This window comes from Colius striatus, chromosome 4 (assembly GCF_028858725.1).
Source record: "Colius striatus isolate bColStr4 chromosome 4, bColStr4.1.hap1, whole genome shotgun sequence".
NCBI classification, from domain to species: Eukaryota; Metazoa; Chordata; class Aves; order Coliiformes; family Coliidae; genus Colius; species Colius striatus.
In genome coordinates, this window is record NC_084762.1 from 47208250 (window position 1) to 47229232 (window position 20983).

At 42.9% G+C, this 20983-nt stretch overlaps 1 protein-coding gene across 1 annotated transcript; it reads right to left on the bottom strand.

Annotated features, from left to right (window-relative positions):
- Positions 1-855: 855 nt before the first annotated feature.
- CLUL1 (clusterin like 1) lies at positions 856-20277 on the bottom strand. Its single transcript, XM_010200766.2, has 7 exons — positions 20175-20277; positions 18703-18851; positions 16203-16370; positions 13814-14258; positions 12488-12625; positions 2097-2311; positions 856-1023 (listed from the first exon to the last, which is right to left on the bottom strand). Exons 1-7 carry the CDS (start codon positions 20275-20277, stop codon positions 856-858), a joined length of 1386 nt encoding a protein of 461 aa, XP_010199068.1.
- Positions 20278-20983: the final 706 nt, after the last annotated feature.

The window sequence follows — 20983 nt, forward strand, 5'->3', positions numbered from 1 at the left end:
GGAGTATATGCTGGATTTCAGGAAGATAGATTTCACATATCTTCTTTCCTAGGAGAAAAAAAGAAGAAAAAGATTAAGCATTTTGCTTTTGGACTGAGAAAAAGATGTTAGAAAAATAAGTATACGTGGCCCCTAGGTGAGCCAACTGTGGGAGCCAGAGGCCACTGGAGCTGTGCATCCTGGAGCCTCCTGGGTTTCCCTGGATGGCTGGCTAGCCCCACGGCAGCATGGATGGCACCTGAAACCAGCCTATCTTTCCTGGAGATTCCATGTGGGATTAGAGAATATGAAGCATTGTTTTCCCTTGTCTCTCTGTTAATCTGAGCAGTACTGCTAATAGGAAAATGTTATAGTGAGGCAACTCTATCAAGTCCTGGTGCTGATTCTAGCTTTGCACTCTTTTAGCATAAAAGAATAATACACAGCACATCCTTAAACGCTGCTGAAAATAAAACCTATAATGAATAGTGGTAATTTCAGTTCATTCGTGATTAATGAAAACAAAGGTTTGGTTTCTGATGCTAAGGCTCTGGGCTGTAGTGGTGAGACAATTCTCTTCTGAAGGAATATTTATCCTCACAGTACCTCATCCCAGATGTTACTTAAAGATCAAGGGTTTCACAGTTGAATAGGTCAGATCTTTTAATATCATGTCTGTGTTTTGCAGGCTAGAACATTTGAGCATTTGTTTTTGCTATCTGTAATGCTTGTGTTTGTCTCAATGTGTTATTTCTGAGGAGATGGTCTTGTATATAACAAGACTGGATGCTGCTCCAACTAAAGTTTATTGCTCTTATAAACACCTCTTTTGAGGAAACACATTCTTTATGAAAGGAGAAAGAATGAACTTACCACTTAAAAATTCTGCTTATATAGTTGCAATGCTTTCCCAGCTATATATTCAATGAATTCAGCACTCTTTGGGTCTATGTTGGGAGGAACTTTAATGGTGAAAGTAGGTGAAGTCAGAATATTCACATCTACCACAGTTTCATTTTTACCAGACGGATCCCCAGGTACCACCTAGAAGAACAAATCAGCAATTTTGACACTACAAACTACTACATACTTTCAGTTTTGTTTATACCTACTGTGCCTACAGCCTTTAATAGGGGAAAATTAAACAGAAGAATGTTTTAGACTTGTCTGCTTTCTTTAAATTACTTATTTCTGAAAAGACAGTGGGTGTCTGAATTTATGCCAAAACTTATAGTAGGCAGTGGGAATTGCTGACATGGCACTACAAGATCATATAAAAGAGCTCCATGTTAATATTTATCTCATGAACTACATGTATAAAGACCTTCTGTTCTCTTAATGAAAACTCATTTGTGAGTTGTCTCATTAATTTCAAGACAAAATTTGTGTGATTGAAGTTATTCATTCCTGTATTGGTTTAGTTTTTTTTAAACCAGAATTAGAACTGTAGCTTTATTTTTCTAGAGCAGATAGCTCACACTCAGTTGAGAAAGTGTACTTAAATATAGCCCACCCCCTTGTTCCTGTTTCTATGTGCTTTTTTTGGTGGGTTGTGTAATCATTTCTGGGTTGGAAAGGAGAATAGGATTTGTCTCTCACCTGGAAAAGTGGACTGATACATTATTGTGTGTGAGATACAGTTAACAATGATGTATTTATTGAAATAATGACGGGTGCTGTTATGCAGTTTCCACTGCAGTAACCTGCATAACATTTACTGCCTTTGAGCTTTGTGATCTATAATACAGACACAGTCATATAGCTAGATATTTACTGATCCAATAAGGATGTGTTACTGATCGGTACAGTCAAATTTATCTCTGAAGGCAATGTGAGGCCAGTCAAAGCTGCTAGTGTCAATTTACTGTTATTAGACAGTGATTCAGGTTGGCCTGTCAGCGATTCATAAGGCTATCAGGATTTAGAGGAAAATAGTTGCTAATCTCTGGAGTTTTAGTTCTTCAATGGATTATCAAGCATACATAAATTCAAGACTAGTAAGACTTGTAAAAACCAAACATGTGCAAACATCCGTGATCCCCAAGAGTGTGAGTCTGAGCAAAGCATAGGTCAGAGATAGCACTGTGCAATAGCTCCTTTTGGAAGACAACCCTTACCTTAACTATATTGAAAATGTTTTCTGGTCCAATTGTCGTGTTGGATAACTCAGACACCCACCCAAATCTTTCTTTCATTTTGTTCAACAAGTAGGAAGTGTCTTCTGTGTGACGCTGAACCACCTGGAGAATCTGCTCATACTGCTCTCCTGAGAGATTAACCAGCTTAAAAGCTTCATCAAACTTTATATGCAGTTCAGGAACGTTTGGGCAATCTGTTAGAAAAGATAGCTATCATGAGGCTTATAGGGAAGAAATATGTCTCGTACTTCAGTTTTTCTATCTGAAGATAGAGAATTGTAAAAAAGTCTGGACATGGTTCAGGTTGGTGTCTAAATAATGCTAAAAAACAAAAAAGAGTAATTCTTGCTGACCTATTTTGGTAGATTTAGTTTAGATTTAAAATTACTAAATCGATCGATTTTCTCATTTGCTGTATTGCAATGACTTACCGAGTGCTTTAAGGTTTATATCACATTTCATATAGATTTTCTGCTACACCAAATAACTGGTACATATTACATACAGCAACTTCATAATCTCCTTATCCTTTTTTAAGAAAAATCATCATATTCCATTATCAATCCATCCTAAGTTTGTATACACTGCAAGGCAGGGACTAAGGGAGCAAAGTCCCTCCCAGTGTAAGAGAAGATCAAGTCCAAGACCACTTGAGGAACCTGAAAGAGTGAATGAACCAGTCTATGGAACCTGACAAGATGCATCCCAGAGTCCTGAGTGAACCGGCTCATGTAATTGCCAAGCCACTCTCCATGATATTTGAGGAGTCACGACAGTCAGGTGAAGTCCCTGGTGAGTGGAAAGAGGGAAACATCAAACCCATTTTTAAAAAGGGTAGAAAGGAGGACACTGGGAACTACCGATCTGTGAGCTTCACTTCTGCTCCTGTGTCCTGGTTTTGGCTAGGATAGAGTTAACTTTGAGGAGGAAGTAGGAAGGGGCACAGCATGGGCAGCTGACCTGGGCTGGCCAACAGGTATTCGATACCATACTGACATCATGCCCAGTACCTAGAGGCAGGGAGCTAGTCGGGGGCGGGGCTTCGGGAGCACAGGCGGGGCTACCGGTCGGAGGGGGAGTCGCGTCGGGTCCTGGGTGGTGAGCAGCCGCGGCACGCGCCATTCCTTTTGTATATTCCCCTCGTGTACTGTTAAAACTGTTCCTTTTTCCCCCTGAACCTGTTCATTCTTATTGTTGTTCTATTAAACCGCTCTTATTTCAACCTACGCGGGTTTTTCCCCTTTTTCTCTGGTTCCCCTTCCCACTCCACCGGGAGGGGAGGAGTGAGCGAGCAGCCTCGTGGCTCTTTGTTCCCGGCTGGGCAAAACCACGACACATTTGGCGCCCAACGTGGGGCCTCGAGCTGCTGGAGATTGGGATTTGTGATAAGGATGGTGAATTGGGAGTGGTAAAGGACAAAACAGACGTCTGGGTGAGGCTACCTTGTGTCTAGGGGTGGATTTTTATTTATGTGTATTTATTGTGTTATGTGTATATCATTTATTTTCACGGGGAAGTGTTTGGTTCTGTTTGATCTTAGTTACTATATGTTGATTTGTGAAGGTGGTTCAGATTCCCTTATGTTTTCTTGAATAAGTGATTCGCAGAGGCGAGGGGTGGAATGTTCTGGTTTAGCAAGGAGCAGCTTTTGGCTTAGTAACAGGGGGAGCGGGTTGCAGTGAAGACCCGGTAAAGAGTTTGCGGACCCTCCCCCGGCTCCTGGGTTCACACCCACCTCCGGCCCGGCTGGGCCAATCTGGCGCCTCTGCGATCACTATTTAGGGGACGGGAATTTGAAATGCGAGTCAGAAGGTGTAAGAGGGATACAAGATGGAGGCGACCACGCGGACCCTTCAGCCAGAGGAGGAAGGAAGGAGGAGCAGTAGACCGGAGACCCTTCTGCAAGCCGTGGCGAGAATGCAAGCTGTGCCCCTGAAACCTGTGGAGATCCGTGGCAGGACTGAGAGCCACCAGCAGCTCCATGTGAGTGAGCCCGGACGGGCGAGGGACTGTGTGGGGAGACGGCCATGGCCCAGGCCGTGTTGGAGAGCCTGCACGCCGCAGAGCAGCCCCACACGAGAGGCAGAGAGGAGCTGCAGCCTTTGGAATGGGTGCACGTCGGAGCAGCCCGTGCAGGGCTGCCATGCGTGTGAGTTACCCCACGGACTCGCAGGGAGGACTGGTGTGGAGTTCACCCGTCCTGAGGAGGGACAGACGGCAGAAGCTATTGGGAGCAGACTGACTGAGACCTCCACTGCCTGCCCCCCCGAACCGTTCAGGGGGGGACAGGGTAAAAACCTCGGGATCAGGGCTCTGAGCCCGGGAAGAAGGGAGGTGTGGCGGGAAGGTGTTCTTAAAAAGGCTGGTTGGACTCTTCATTGACGTATTCCTCTGTGTTGTTTCGTTTTGGTTATGTTTTGGGTTTTTGTGGGTATGTTTTAGTTGATGTTGCATTAAATTATTTTCTGTTTTCTTCCCCAAACCGAGTGGCCTGGTCTGTTTTGTCCTGAACCTTAAGCGGCAATTAAGCCCTCCCTGCCCTCGAGCAATTCTCAGCCTCTTCGGTACTTGAGGCTAATCGTGGTCTTTGTTCCCTGATGGGCCTAAACCACGACATTTTTTGGCGCCCAACGTGGGGCCCGCGGGGTTGAAATAAGACACAGTAGGCTGAAACAATTGTCACAATGTTGATGGATTTGCTTAACTGCTGTTGGCCCGTAATTTGTCATATGCACTATGTATTCTCTCTGATAGTGTTTATGTCCTTTGGAAAAGGGACAAAAGCACTCGTTCTGATGTACTGGCTGTTACTGGCTTATGGCATGGTTGTGTCACTGGGTATGGAGCTAGGCCAATACTTGTACATGACTGGGTTGGCATTTCTGCAACTTGGACATTTATTTTCAGAAGGTAGTGACACTAGTGACACTCAGTTCATGGGAAAAATGGAGGGACGTAATTTTTCCATTTTTTCCATCCTCCCTTACTCATTCAAGTTAACTGCAATAGCTTTTGACAATTCCGAACGCACTTGGGATGTCCCAGCCATTGTGGTTTTATTGCTCTGTTCCCCAGGTAGGGTGTTTTTCTTGGGTAGAGTTGTGAAATGTGTTTTCCAGACTGTTATGAGGTTGGGCAGCTATGGAGGGATTGATATACAGAAGAATATGAACCGGTATTGGAAGAGTTTTTTACTTGTACAGATTAGGAATGCCACCCCAGCAACCACTGTGGCTATTCAAACTGAGGCAACTGATGCTGTTGCTGCCCTAACTCCAACAGCAGACACTGATTCTGAATCAGAGGATCAACCTGTGGCAGTGTCAGTTGCTCCTGTCCAGAAAAGGAAACACATAAAAAAATCAGTTCGCCTTGTGAGGGATGAAGATGAACCAGTATCATCGCGGGAACGGGAGGAAGAGTCAGAGCCAGAGCCAGAGATAATCACCCGATCCTTGTCCCTGAGCGAACTGCGAGAAGTGCGAAAAGATTACAGTCGCCACCCAAGCGAGCACCTTGTTGCCTGGCTGCTCCGATGCTGGGAGAATGGGGCCCACAGCTTGGACTTGGAGGGCAGGGAAGCCAGGCAGCTGGGCTCTCTGTCCCGGGATGGCGGCATTGACAAGGCGATTGGAAGGAAGACAGAAGTCCTCAGCCTCTGGAGAAGACTTTTGTCTGGTGTGAGGGAAAGATACCCCTTCAAAGAAGATATCATATGCCACCCAGGCAAGTGGACCACAATGGACAAAGGTATCCAGTACCTGAGGGAGTTAGCTGTGCGGGAAATGATTCATAATGAGCAGTTACCAACAGACCCAGATGAGGTCCAGTGCACACAGTCTATGTGGCGAAGATTTCTGCAGAGTGCACCATCATCTTATGCTAATTCATTGGCAGTCATCTCCTGGAAAGAAGGTGAGGGGAAAACAGTGGGGGAAATGGGTGTTCAACTTCGGCAATATGAAGAAAGTCTGTCTTCCTCCCTACAGGCTGTTGTCTCGGCTGTAGATAAAATGTCAAAAGAGTTCCACCAATTCAAAGAAGATATGTCCCGCACTCCACCTGCCCGAGTCCGTACTTCAGCCATTAGTAGATGTCCCTCTGTTCAAGAGAGGGAATATAGAGGGCAGACACCACGAGGTGCTTTGTGGTCTTACCTGCGGGACCAGGGAGAGAACATGAACAAGTGGCATGGGCAACCTACTTCGGCCTTAAGGGCACGGGCACGGCAGCTACGGGGAAAAACCGCTACAAGGAGCAATTTCTCTTGGAAAGATGCTGCTCCAGTTTCCAGTGAGCAACTCCCTAGACAGAATAGAAGTGTTGAGCTCTATTCTAGTCCCCTCGAGGGGACTTCTAGCTCTTTTCTACAAAAAGTATCCAATGACTGCCATGGCCAGTACTAGGGAGGCCCTGCCTCCAGCCAGGTGGAGGAGAGGGACAACCGAGTTTATTGGACAGTGTGGATCCGATGGCCTGGCACATCAACCCCACAAGAGTACAAGGCTTTAGTGGATACGGGAGCACAATGCACTCTGATGCCATCAAGTTGTAAAGGGACAGAATCTGTTTGTATTTCTGGAGTGACAGGGGGATCTCAACAGCTAACCTTGTTAGAAGCTGAAGTGAGTTTAACTGGAGATGAGTGGCACAAACACCCCATTGTAACAGGCCCAGAAGCCCCGTGTATCCTGGGCATAGACTACCTTAAGAGAGGGTATTTTAAGGACCCAAAAGGGTACCGGTGGGCCTTTGGTGTGGCTGCAGTGGAGACAGAGGAAACTGAACAACTATCCAGCATGCCTGGCCTTTCAGAGGACCCTTCCGTTGTGGGTTTGCTGAAGGTTGAGGAGCAACAGGTGCCAATTGCTACCACAACAGTGCACCGGCGGCAATATCGCACCAGCAGAGATTCAGTGATTCCCATTCATAAGTTGATTCGCCAACTGGAGAGCCAAGGGGTGATCAGCAAAACTCGCTCACCCTTTAACAGTCCCATATGGCCAGTGCGAAAGTCTAGTGGAGAGTGGAGACTGACAGTAGACTATCGTGGCCTGAATGAAGTCACGCCACCGCTGAGCGCAGCTGTGCCGGACATGCTGGAACTCCAATATGAACTGGAGTCCAAGGCAGCCAAATGGTATGCCACCGTTGATATTGCCAATGCATTCTTCTCAATTCCTTTGGCAGTAGAGTGCAGGTCCCAGTTCGCTTTCACTTGGAGAGGGGTTCAGTATACCTGGAATCGACTGCCCCAGGGGTGGAAACACAGCCCCACCATCTGCCATGGACTGATCCAGGCCACGCTGGAGAAGGGCGAGGCCCCAGAACACCTGCAATACATTGATGACATTGTTGTGTGGGGTGACTCAGCAGAGGAAGTTCTTGAGAAGGGAAAGAAGATAATTCAAATTCTTCTGAAGGCTGGTTTTGCCATTAAACGAAATAAGGTCAGAGGGCCTGCGCAGGAGATCCAGTTTTTAGGAGTAAAATGGCAGGATGGACGTCGCCATATCCCAATAGATGTGATCAACAAAATTGCAGCCATGTCTCCCCCAACTAGCAAAAAGGAAACACAAGCTTTCCTAGGTGTTGTGGGTTTTTGGAGGATGCATATTCCAAATTACAGTATGATTGTGCGCCCTCTCTACCACGTAACACGGAAGAAAAATGATTTTGAATGGGGTCCTGAACAGCAACAAAGTTTTGAACAAATTAAACAGGAGATTGTTCATGCGATGGCACTTGGGCCAGTCCGGACAGGACCAGATGTTAAAAATGTGCTCTACACCGCAGCTGGAGAGAATGGCCCTACTTGGAGTCTTTGGCAGAGAGCACCTGGGGAGGGTCGAGGCCGACCCCTTGGATTCTGGAGTCGGGGATACAGAGGATCCGAGGCCCGATACACTCCAACTGAGAAGGAGATACTGGCAGCATACGAAGGGGTTCAAGCTGCATCAGAAGTGATCGGCACAGAAACACAACTTCTCCTAGCACCCCGACTGCCAGTGCTGGGCTGGATGTTCAAAGGGAGGGCCTCCTCCACACATCATGCAACTGATGCTACATGGAGTAAGTGGATCGCATTGATCACACAACGAGCTCGTGTAGGAAGTTCTAGCCGCCCTGGAATTCTGGAACTGATCACGAACTGGCCAGAGTGTGAAGACAGTGAAATATCACCAGAAAAGGAGGCAATCCGTGCTGAAGAGGCCCCATCATATGAGGAACTTCCAGAAGATGAGAAGCGGTATGCCCTGTTCACCGATGGGTCCTGTCGTCTTGTGGGGAAGCATCGGAGGTGGAAGGCAGCTGTGTGGAGCCCCCTACGCAAAGTTTCAGAAGCTGCAGAAGGAGAGGGTGAATCGAGCCAGTTTGCAGAGGTAAAAGCCATCCAGTTAGCTTTAGACATTGCTGAACGAGAAAACTGGCCAAGGCTTTATCTCTACACTGACTCATGGATGGCAGCAAATGCTGTGTGGGGGTGGTTGCAGCAATGGAAGCAGAACAACTGGCAACGACGGGGCAAACCCATCTGGGCTGCCCCAATATGGCAAGACATTGCTGCTCGGCTGGAGAAGCTGGTTGTGAAAGTGCGCCATGTAGATGCCCACATACCTAAGAACAGGGCCACTGAAGAACATCTGCATAACCAGCAAGTGGACAAGGCTGCAAAGATTGGAGCAGCTCAGATAGATTTAGACTGGCAACACAAGGGGGAGTTATTTTTAGCTCGGTGGGCCCATGACACCTCAGGTCATCAAGGCAGAGATGCCACCTATAAATGGGCTCGTGATCGAGGGGTGGATTTAACCTTGGATGCCATTGCACAGGTTGTCCATGAGTGTGAGACGTGTGCTACAATCAGACAAGCCAAGCGGTGGAAGCCCATATGGTATGGAGGACGATGGCAGAAATATAAATACGGAGAGGCTTGGCAGATTGATTATATCACACTGCCACAGACTCGCCAAGGCAAACGACATGTACTCACAATGGTGGAGGCGACCACCGGCTGGTTGGAAACGTATCCTGTGTCTCATGCCACCGCTCGGAGCACCATCCAGGGCCTTGAAAGGAAAGTCCTCTGGCGACATGGCACCCCAGAAAGAATTGAGTCAGACAATGGGACGCACTTCAGGAACAACCTCATAGATGCCTGGGCCAAAGAGCATGGCATTGAATGGGTTTATCACATCCCCTATCATGCACCAGCCTCAGGAAAAGTTGAACGACACAATGGACTATTGAAGACCACACTGAGAGCAATGGGGGGTGGAACATTCAAACATTGGGACACAAATTTAGAAAAGGCCACCTGGCTAGTCAACTCCAGAGGATCTGTGAACAGAGCTGGCCCTGCCCAATCGGAACTTTTACATACTGTAGAAGGGGATAAAGTCCCTGTAGTGCACGTAAAAGATCTGTTAGGGAAAGCAGTATGGGTGAGTCCTACCTTGGGTAAAGGTAAACCCATTCGTGGGATTGTTTTTGCTCAGGGACCTGGGTACACTTGGTGGGTGATGTGTAAGGATGGGACAACCCAGTGTGTACCTCAAGGAAAATTGATTTTGGGTGAGAATAGCCTGTAAATTCGTTGAATCAAATTGTATTATGTTAGTTGTTAAATAACATTGTTGTTATATGTCGTCATTACCATAGTTGCTCTATGCCATACCACTGACACTACAGTAAGGACCACCCAGATCACCGAAAGATGGACATGGACAAGCAAGATACAGAATAGCAGAATGTGAATTGGTGCCCAGTGACGTCCTCAAGATCAGTGCTTTCAACTTACAGATAAGACACACCTAAACAGCCAAATGGACTTAACGGGAATGTTAGGGGGGTGGCCTATAAACAGAGGGAATGATATACTTCTCTGTGTGTGCCCCTATTTTTTTCAGGGAGAGGAAATGTGGTGCTCAGATGTTGTATATTGTGAAACTAGGCATGATGTAGATGGTATAGAATAAGGGGTGGAACCAAATGTGTCGTGGTTTTGCCCAGCCGGGAACAAAGAGCCACGAGGCTGCTCGCTCACTCCTCCCCTCCCGGTGGAGTGGGAAGGGGAACCAGAGAAAAAGGGGAAAAACCCGCGTAGGTTGAAATAAGAGCGGTTTAATAGAACAACAATAAGAATGAACAGGTTCAGGGGGAAAAAGGAACAGTTTTAACAGTACACGAGGGGAATATACAAAAGGAATGGCGCGTGCCGCGGCTGCTCACCACCCAGGACCCGACGCGACTCCCCCTCCGACCGGTAGCCCCGCCTGTGCTCCCGAAGCCCCGCCCCCGACTAGCTCCCTGCCTCTAGGTACTGGGCATGATGTCAGTATGGTATCGAATACCTGTTGGCCAGCCCAGGTCAGCTGCCCATGCTGTGCCCCTTCCTACTTCCTCCTCAAAGTTAACTCTATCCTAGCCAAAACCAGGACATCCTGGGAAAATCATGGAACAGATCCTCCTAGAAGCTATGCTAAGGCACGTGGAGGTCAGGGAAGTGATTCAAGACAGCCAGTATGGCTTCACCAAAGGCAAGTCTTGCCTGACCAACCTAGAGGCCTTTTATGATGGAGTGACTACAGCAGTGGACAAGGGAAGAGCTACTGATGTCTATCTGGACTTCTATACAGCATTTGACAGACTGCCGCGCAACATCCTTCTCTCTAAATTGGAGAGATACAGAGTTGATGGGTGGACTCTTTGGTGGATGAGGAGGAATTGGTAGGATGGTCACATGCAGAGGGTAGTGGTCAACAGCTTAATGTCTAGATGGAGTTCAGTGACACGTAGTGTCCCTTGGGTCTCATTGGGATTGAACTTACAGCCCAGAAGGCCAGCCTGGGCCTGAATTCAAAGCATTGTGGCCAGCAGGTCGATGGAGATAATTCTCCCCCTCTACTCCCGTCTGGTGAGCTACTACCTGGAGTCTTGCATCCAGCTCTGGGGCCTTCAGAACAGGAAATACACAGACCTGTGGAGTGGGTCCAGAGCAGGGACACAGAAAATATCGGAGGGCTGTAACAGCTCTCCTGTGCTTACAGGATGAGGTAGTTGGAGTTGTTCAGCCTGGAGAAGAGAAGGCTCCAGAGAGACCTTATTGGAGACTTTCAGTATTTAAAGGGGGGCTCTAAGAAAGATGGAGATGAACTTTTTAGTAGGGCCTGTTGCAAAAGGAAAAGGAGTAATGATTTTAAGCTAAAAGAGGGTAGGTTCAGACAAGATATAAGAAATAATTTTTTTACAATAAGGATGGTGAAAGACTGGAACAGGCTACCCAGAGAAATGGTAGATACTCCATCCTGGAAACGTTCAAAGTCAGGTTGAATGGGTCTCTGAGCAACTTGATACAGTTGAAGATGTCCCTGTGTATTGTAGTGGAGAGACTGGACTAGAAGACCTTTAAAGGTCCTTTCCAACTCTAACTATTCTATGACATAGGTTATTACAAGAAAGCCCTTAATGTATGTTTGTATTCCTGTTGAGCATTAAGGTCATGAGTTGGCTGTTGTTGAGTATTAATATTTATCTAAACCCAGAAATTTGTGTCTGTAATATACAGTTGTAGACAAAAAGGTACTTGCAGTGAAATGGAAGTGGTCTTATATTCTTTTCAAAAAGTGTCATTGGATCATTAATATTGCCATACTGTAGATATGCTGAAGACATTTGCATTTAAGCATGTTAAGCATGTTTTAAGACTTAAATAATTCTGGAAATATATATGTGTTATGCTGCAGCAGAAGTCCTGAGGGCAGTTCAAGGGGATACAGTCTGATATTTTTCTAGATGCCCATGAAAAAGGAATGCCAGAACTTTGCCATCTCCTTAAGTACTGACAAGCAGTCTCCTTTTTGTCCTTCATGTCAGCCCTGTTTGCTGATATGATTCAACAAAGAATAATTACAGGCTCTTCTGGGCTTGCTTTTCTTGGAATGCTACCTGACATTATGTCTGGTTGTCTGCAGAAGTGAGTGTCAAGAGTTTGAGCTTCTCCTAACTTTCTGCTCAGCACATCTGTACCCAGACAGGGTCGATTACTGCCTGACCTCTTGCTTCTCTGTAGGATGGAAACTCTATAACAAAATACATGAGGATTTTATTGTAGAATATAGAACTTCAGTTCCACTGTGGCTGTATGTCAACAACTGAGTTATACTGACACTCTGTGGAGACAGCGAGGAAAGGTAATTGAAATAATCTGGAATGAGGAATAGTGTTTGTTACTGTAGTTACAGTAAGAACTCAATGACTGTTCAAAAAAAAAAAAAGGAAACAACACAGTAGAAAATGACAGCCTCAAAATCTAAAAACCAGAGATCAGCACATTACAGAGAAAAAAAAAAGGGAAAATAGCTGTTTACCATGCAAAAGATTGTCTTGGCATTTGTGACATCTCTCATGAAACTGTGGACATCCAGAAGAGTTCTCTCGAAGCTCCCTGCATAGATGTCTCTGTCGCCCTGACACAATTTTTGAGAACATACCACTTCTGTCCGGATCTAGAATGAAATCATGGTGGTTTTAGACTACCATATAATTTCTTGCCCTCAAATCAAAATATCTGGCATAAATCCATGCCCCACCCCCTACTCCCCAGAAAAGGAATAAAACATTAATAAGTAGATGTCAGGAGACTGACTTCTTTCTTCCAAAGAATTCATGCCACTATAGTATATTGCCTTGTAAAGGCATAGTGGTGTATTCCTCACTAATAGTTAATATTATTTATGTTATTTCTACAACACGCAACATCTGATGAGTCTTAGAAGTGAACAAGTTTCATAATCATGTACAGCTAAATGACAGCATGGTACCAAAGCTTATTTCTCAGGTGACATGGGTCGTGACACAGGGAAAATTAGAAAATACTGTTGAAGAATCACATAACGTCATATTTCATGATGACTGTATAATGCTTATGTCACCTGACACTCAAGAGCTATGACATATGCTTACGGCATACACTTACTGTGATCTCCTTATAGACAGGCACCAGCATGCCTGATGCTTGGTTTTCTATTTGCACTAGTAAGGAAAGATGGATGAGGCTTATTTGTATTCGAAAAATTGACCATGTTTTTTTTGCCTCCATTGAGAGTTATCACCTGAAACCAATGTTATGCCCAGAATTGTTGTGGTCACTGGAAAACCTCGTGGCTGATCTTGTATTTGATTGGCACACTGCATTGGTGTGATAGCCTTAAATGGGGCTTGCAGCTGTCTGGATGAGCTTAATATCATTTGGCAAGGGCAAGGATATGACTTGCCATCTCAGAGAATTAGGCTCATTTTTTAGAGCTGGTGACATGTCAATATGATATGATACAAATCATATCTTGATGAATGTTGAGATCAGGCCTGTCAGTCAGCCATATGAAAACATGCATCCATCAGGAACTCAAGTGTTCCTGAGGAACTCCTGCAAATACTTTGAGAATTACCATGAACATCAGGCTGTGTAGGACCCATAGGTCCCCTTGTAACATTTCTCTGACATGTCTAAGTGATTTGTACCTTTTCATTTGATAGTTATCATGCCCCATGCCTGTTTAACCAAGAAAGCCTCCAGAGCTTCTGTACAGTATCTCGCAGTAATATACTGCAAACTGGATCATTAACCATAGTTTAGCAATCCCAAGGGGTTTAGTGTTATTGACAGTGCAGGTGATTTTTTTTCTGATACTTGCCTTTGGCTTGTTCTTGCACATCTCTTCTTTTATCTCTGTAATCCTCAAATACTTCGGTAATCACCTCACTGACACCTTCAAACACTGTCTTACTGAAATCAAAAACTACCTGCAAGAAGCCAGGTATACCCCAAGCTTTTTGTGGGCCATCATTTCTGATGATGTCCTCAGGTAAAGCTGGCATGCTGAGGGTTTCATTCAAGTCCACATCAGACATGAAATACGTCTGAAAAGACTGATCAAATTCTTTTTGCATCTGCTTGAAAAAAATGAAACTTCTGTCAAATATTGAGCCCATGTCCGATAATAGTTGGCTAAATAAATCTTCCATTTTTACTAGCTGGGTATCCTCTTTCTCAGGCTTTTCATTAAACTGGATGTCTTTTCCTTGATCCTCATGAAAAGTAAAAATGAGTGGAGGTATTTTACTCAAAAAATCTTCAACCTAAATATAAGAAAGAGATAGATCAGCTGCTGCCTGACAAGTTATCAGTTTTTCATCTCTCAGGGCAGTGGCTTTCATTTTTCTCATTCAAATACCCATAGAAACTATGCCCTCTTAACAACTGCAAACGTAGCATATTCTCCAAAATAATTTAAGGCACTAGATTCTAAAGAGTGAAAGCACATTCAGTCTAAATTATTAGCTCCAGATTAGATCTGGAATAAAAGAGCTTCCAGTTGGCGCTTAATCTGTGGAGGCTCAAAGTTAACATCAGTGTTTGGGTTTCTTCCAACAAACAATTTGGACTTTATCTTGGAAACATTTCTGTGGTACTTCTGTGCAGCAAAGGGAACAGAAGGCAATTGTTCTCTCTGTGATCTGTAAACACCCTACCCTGTCTCACCCATGGCAAAGTCCTCATGTCCTTGTGCAAGCAAACTGAAACCCATTAAAACGAATGAAACAGTGGCTCCCAGTCTGTGGTTTGATGATGGAAGAGTCCTGCTTTACAGAGTTCCCAGTCTCTGAGTCTCAGCCTCTAGTTCCCTGCTCCATGCTTTAAAGCACTATGCACTATCTTTGCTTGAGCAGATGCAGTGCGTTGTGGAGCCACACTTCATAGCATTAGAAAACTGGTAACGGTTAAGAAGTACCCTACCAAAAACACACATACAGATACACATGTAGATTTAAAAAACCAAAATCAGATCTGGGCCTGGTTGATCTGCTGCTTGATGTGACTGTCAGTGCAGCTCAGAGGGAAAGTGAATTGTGGAACAGCACTGTAGGAACAGCCTAAACCAGTATTGCCCCTGCTGCCTGTGTGTCATCAGTCATAGCTATCATCCTTGTCCTCTTATATTTAAAACAGTACAGGTCACAACACATTTCTTACTTTGAATGCTTCGAATAAACCATATGTCTCACTGAGGAAGTTATCAAGAGGGTCAAAGACAGTGACAGTACAGTATATAAGTTTTACTGCAATAAGTTCAACTTGACATCCACAGACCCTTGGAAGTCCAAGAGGAATATTTAAAGTATCCATGAGAGGTATCTAAAAAGCCAAAAGTATCACCAATAGTATTCAATTTAATATCTTCCATATTTTTACCTGACTATTTTTAAGAATATTCACAAATGTTAAACACCTTTGCTCCAAACTTTGCTTCTGAAACACAACCCATTTAAATTTTAGGTTATTGTATTTTTCAGTGCCTGGAATGTGAAAGCTGTGTAATCTGGCTAAAATTTCAGGAGCAATAATTATGTGGTTTCATTTGTTAAGTTGCACATAAAGCATATGCCCAAAAGAAAAATGTGATTACAGTTTTGTTAAATCTTATAATAACAATTTGCCAGCCAGGAAAGTGTGTTTTCTTTCTGATAGAATTAGAGGAATCTCTGTTGCTGACAACTTCCTTTATTAAAAAACATTTAAGCATGTTAAAGCTATTTTGTTACTTAAAGAGAAGATTTAAAATAAAATAAATATAGGGAAGAATGATATTGTGTAAGTAGGTGATTTTTTTCCCCATGGTATTTTACTAACTATATCTACACTTTTAACTCTGATGATTTTCAGGTGGACCATAAAGAATCTATGTGGTATTTTTCACAAACAATTATTGAGTACCTTAATGCAAGTCCTACTGTGAGAAACAACACTGTACATCTAAAGTGACTGTCTTGAAGTCAGGGTAATAATCAGTGTCCACAGAGCCGTGCCAGGGTGCAACCAAACTCATTTTGGCTCAATGTTCAGTGAAAGTGATCAGATGTAATCACAGTCGTACAACTTCACATCTCCGGACCCTCCAAATAATATTAATTTAGTAACCTCATGTAACTGTCAGATTTGGGTATTGAAAAAATAAGATATGCTCTTTCCAAAGTTGTTTGGTGAAATCAAGAGTATTTCCCAGACACAACATTTCTTCCTACCTTTCTTCTAAATGTTGTCAAACCATCTTTGCAAGTAGTGTAGTATCTCATGCAGGTACTTTCTAAACAAGATTCGCATTCATCCCATAAATTTTTCAATGATACTTGACATTGTCTTTCTTCTTCTTCTAATCTTTCCTTTACTTCATCCATAAGTCGCATGGCTTGCTAAGTAAGAAAAAAGATTCAGATGAGGGCAATTTTCAGATTAATATTTTAGATACTTACCCCAGTGTTGATCAGTCAACCATTAGGGTAGATAATCTTCTCAGCAGCAGTCACATATGCAGGAAACTGAACACTGAAAAACTTTTCCTTATAAGTTTTTTTCTGATGCCATTCTCTTAGAGGGCACAGTCTACAAAACCAAATGGATCTCTAGAGTGTACTTGGATCTTTGAGATTATGAAAAAAAACCCACATTTTTCTGTGCAAGAAGCATTCAACTTCTCACAAGGTCACATGACAACTTGTATCAATTTTTTCTCCATAACATATCTAAATACAAATATCTAAATATCTAAATATCTAAATGGTCACATGACAACTTGTATCAATTTTTTCTCCATAACATATCTAAATACAAATATCTAAATGGTGGGTGTCAGGAGGTGGGGGCATCCCTTTTTTATGTTGTATCTATAAAGGGATAATAGGATGAAGCTGGAACACAGAAAGTACCATTAAAAACATCAGAAAAAACTATATCACTGTGAGGCACAGGCTGCCCAAGGAGGATGTGGAGTCTCCTTCTCTGGAGGCCTTCAAAACCCATCTGGATATTTTCCTGTGTGACCTGATGTCATTGGACCTGCTTTGGCAAGGGAGTTGGACTAGATGATCTCTGAAGGTCCCTTCCAACCCTACCATTCTATGATTCTATGCATATGCTTGGTGGAGACATGAGCTGAGGTCTTCATAGTCCATGTTTAATTATTTTCTGCTCTTTCTAATGCATTTATTCAGTGCTTTATGAACTCTCTCTGTGGCTGTAGGCTCTGTTGAAATCAAATAATCCAGTAATAGCTTGCAATGGCATAGATCATGGGACAGTACTGGTATTCCTAAAGATATTAGAATGCTATCAAGTCCTTTTTTGCTCACCAATACAAACAGTTTCAACTAAATACCAGATGTTAAGCCAAGAGGGAATTTTCCTTTATTGAAGGGAATAGTTAAGATCTTTGTATTTCTTTAAATATACAGTAATCCCTGTTTCTCATGATCATCTGAGCACATTGCTCTGGGCCTAGGCATTGCACTAAGACATTGGAAATTCCCTTGCTACCCTATGATTTCTCTAGAGCACGTTATACATGCGGCTTTGATTTTTTTTCTGAAGGTCTGAAGTTTGCAAAGGAATCTGGGAAACATCGCCTGAGGTGTATAAAGACACACAGAGCAGAGCTACCGGACCATCCACAAGAAACGCCTTTATCTAGTTGCTTACACTTGCCTTGGTGTGAATTCAGTGAAGCAAAGGATTTCTAGGAAGCACTGTGATACTTTATTCAACACAATGCTGTTGCAGCAGCTCTGGCTTCTGAATATTGCAAAACTCAGGTTGTCTTTCAAACAAAGTAATGTTTGAGCCCATGTACAGCATTCAATGCCTTGTTTCACTGCAGAACTTCTGTATCTCCACATGGTGATCACCATCAGGTTGACTATGTCTAGGCTGCTACTAGTTACTTCCCAACTGAAGAATGAAATGAGAGAGCTCAAATCTCAAGGAAAGTCATGTCAAATAGTGTTTTGCCTTTGCAACCAGGATGGACTGAGAGAAGGTAACTTGCTAACTAATGGTAATTCAGCTGCATTTTGTCTAGTACTCACTCTCAGTTTCATTTTAGAAAGACCATAAATGTTCAGCTACAGGGAAAAATTATCAGTAAGCCACTCAGAAAGTTCTGTTTCTGAAGAAATATGGAAATTATTCACCTCTAGCTTTCAAAAGAACTGTGCAATCAGGAAGAGGCACCATGAGGCTTTATTCCGGTGCATTATAAAAGCTTCCTTCAGGGTTGAAGCCTCAGTCTGCCAAGATCCTGCCATCAGGCAAGCTCTTTCTTAAGAAATTGACAAATATAAACTAATTTTGATCTTCTGAAATGTAAGCATCCATGTTCCCAATAAGCTAGTAAAGGATGTCTGTTGACCAAACTCCTCCTTCCAGGAGACAGGCAGTGAGAACCTCTACAAAAGTCCCATGCAACTTTTTTTCCACTAGGGAAAGAAGGGGCCAGAAGCAGATTTCCTAATAACCCTGTGATCACAAAAAGAGATTTATGCTGCTTAGAGTGTACATACAATGTGGTCTGCATTCATCTCAGAAAAGGGGAGACACCAAGGGATCCCTTCTGGGTTGCTTGCTAGCCTAAGCATGTTATACCACTTCCAGGAGGTAGGTTAAATCCATGTACAATCTGCCTCATCTTTGATTAAAAATAGACAGAACTTAACAACATGCAAACAAAAATCCCAGATGCACTTCAGTTACCTGTTTTTCTTCACTGCTCTTCTTCAAGGTTTTCATCAGATGTACGTGCTTATCTTCATTTCTTTCCATCATAATTTTCATCTGCTTAATACCAATCAAAGCTTTCTTTACCTCTTCATCTACATACTTCTCTCCAACCTCAGATAATACTAAAAAAAAAAAGCCAAATTACAGAGTGACTTAATCAGATTTTTAACACTATCTCAAATAACACTGGTGATGGAAAATGAAACAGCTCTATGTTTACCTACAGTTACAGAGACAAATCTTAAGATAATGAATGCTGAATAACAGAGAAGCAAGACAATTTCCATCTGTTAAGAATCTGTTCCAGAGCCTTTGCCAGTGGTCAGATGTGTGTAACTTAATCTGCAGAGTTGCATGTCCCATTGCTGGTCACTGATTCCCAGAACAGTTGAGGCTGGAAGTCACCTCTGGAGATCATTCAGTCCAATCCCCTTGCTCAAAGCAGGGTCAACTAGAGCAGGTTGCTCCGGACCTCATCTTGAGTTTTGCATATCTCCAAGGGTTATTCACCAGCTTTCTAATGACATAATTTATCTTTAATTTGAAAGCAGTCTGTGACAGCTTCCCTTTAAATTTTGAAAATGTAGATTTTTGGAGTCTTCAACTTACTTTCATAGAACTACAATCTCCATATTTCTTGTGAAGTAATGACCATAGAGTTTTGCTGAAAACCCAGGCTTGCCCACACGTTGCACCATGAAGCTCTGCAGAGTTGCCTATCCTTTACATGAATTTGTTCCCAGTGCAAAAATACTTTGAGTATCACTGGAGCTATACAAAGAAAGTAAAGAGTACATCATCATGAGACTGACAAAGGGATGTCAGTCCTTTCTTTGCATCTTTCTTCCCCTCCCCTAACGTTTTGTTTGTTACAGAAATATTTTTAACATAGACTGAAGCAAAGGAACATTTCATGACTGATCCTTTTGGGATTCCTTTCCACAAAGTAAAGCTGTACATAAAGGTACATATATAAAGGTAGGGGACTATATGCAGAATAGCTGCCTTTTTCTAAATAAACTAATTTGCTTTCAATTATTTGTAATAACTATCTTTTTCAGCAAAGTATGTAATTGTAGAATAAACATTTTCAAAGATTAATTAAACAAAATCTTTCAAAATCCACTGAATAGAACTTTGTGTTCAGTTTGCATTCTAATGACCTATGAGGGACAAAATAACCTATACAAGTGCTGTAATCTTTTTTTTTTTTTTGTAAGGGGATGCTTATCTGTTAATCCCTTTACTTTCTCATCCTGATTGTTCTTATCTCTCTGTTATATGTGTGTGGATGCACGTAGTCAGCTATATGATAGTTTCTAAGCTCTACACATGAAAGCAGACCCTCTTGACACCAGTGAGTGTGGAAGTCAAAATGTACCAGAAAACTGGACAGCTGGGCCCAGGGGCTTCCAGCACATCCACAGTAAGAAAAGTGTACATACGTTTCAGATTTTCACGGAGGTGCATTTCCTCCTGCCTTGTCGGTGCACACTGATGACCGTTCAGCCATAGCACGTATATTATAAATAACCAAGAGGACTTCATATTCTTTCTGTTAAAGAAGCAAGTCAGTGCAGTTAAATGTAAGCATCTCCATGATGCTCAAATGCCTAGGTGTAATGTTTACTAGGTATTACACAAGTTCCTGTAATTTTTTACTTTAACTATGGTTTCTGAGATCTGTAACATGCATCTGATTGCTACTGTCAGTGAAAACATGTAAGAAGCTTGACCTCATTAATTATTGTAATTATCTATTCAGGGTAAATAGATTAATTCCACTGAGTTTGCACAGTGGTGAAACAGAACAATATATGTTTATATTTGTATAAAACCAAAAATGTATGCAGCTCAGTCTTGCCCCTTTTCTGCCTTGTGAAACACACTACTCACTCATCTCACACTCTATTCTTAGTTCACATTATAAATGCATCCATGCTAAGCACTATTGCCAAATTTAAAAAGGAAGATTTCTAGAATGCTCTTCCCTTCTTTGTCTCCAAACATGCAATTCCTTTCACTGTCCATCAGGATAATAATATAGCAGGCACAATACTAATTGTGCCAAGAAACTGGCAATTGGATCAGTTTTGTAAACAAAGACATCATCGATTGAAAGACATTCCTACAAAATAAGGAAAAGAAGTGACATTTGCTTTATTTCCCTCACAAGAGCAGTTAGAGGAGAAAGTTTTATTTTTTCAGAAACCGTGCACCTACAGTTTATAATTCTCTTCTGATTAAGTGAACA

What these genes read in the sequence shown, in the direction of transcription:
- CLUL1 (XM_010200766.2), bottom strand. Translation starts at nt 20,277, where the DNA reads ATGAAGTCCTCTTGGTTATTTATAATATACGTGCTATGGCTGAACGGT. An exon ending in AGAGCAGTGAAGAAAAACAG is followed by an intron (nt 16,371 to 18,702) that starts GTAACTGAAGTG and finishes TTTCTTACTTAG; the next exon opens with CAAGCCATGCGACTTATGGA. An exon ending in CCAAGACAATCTTTTGCATG is followed by an intron (nt 2,312 to 12,487) that starts GTAAACAGCTAT and finishes CTTTTCTAACAG; the next exon opens with ATTGCCCAAACGTTCCTGAA.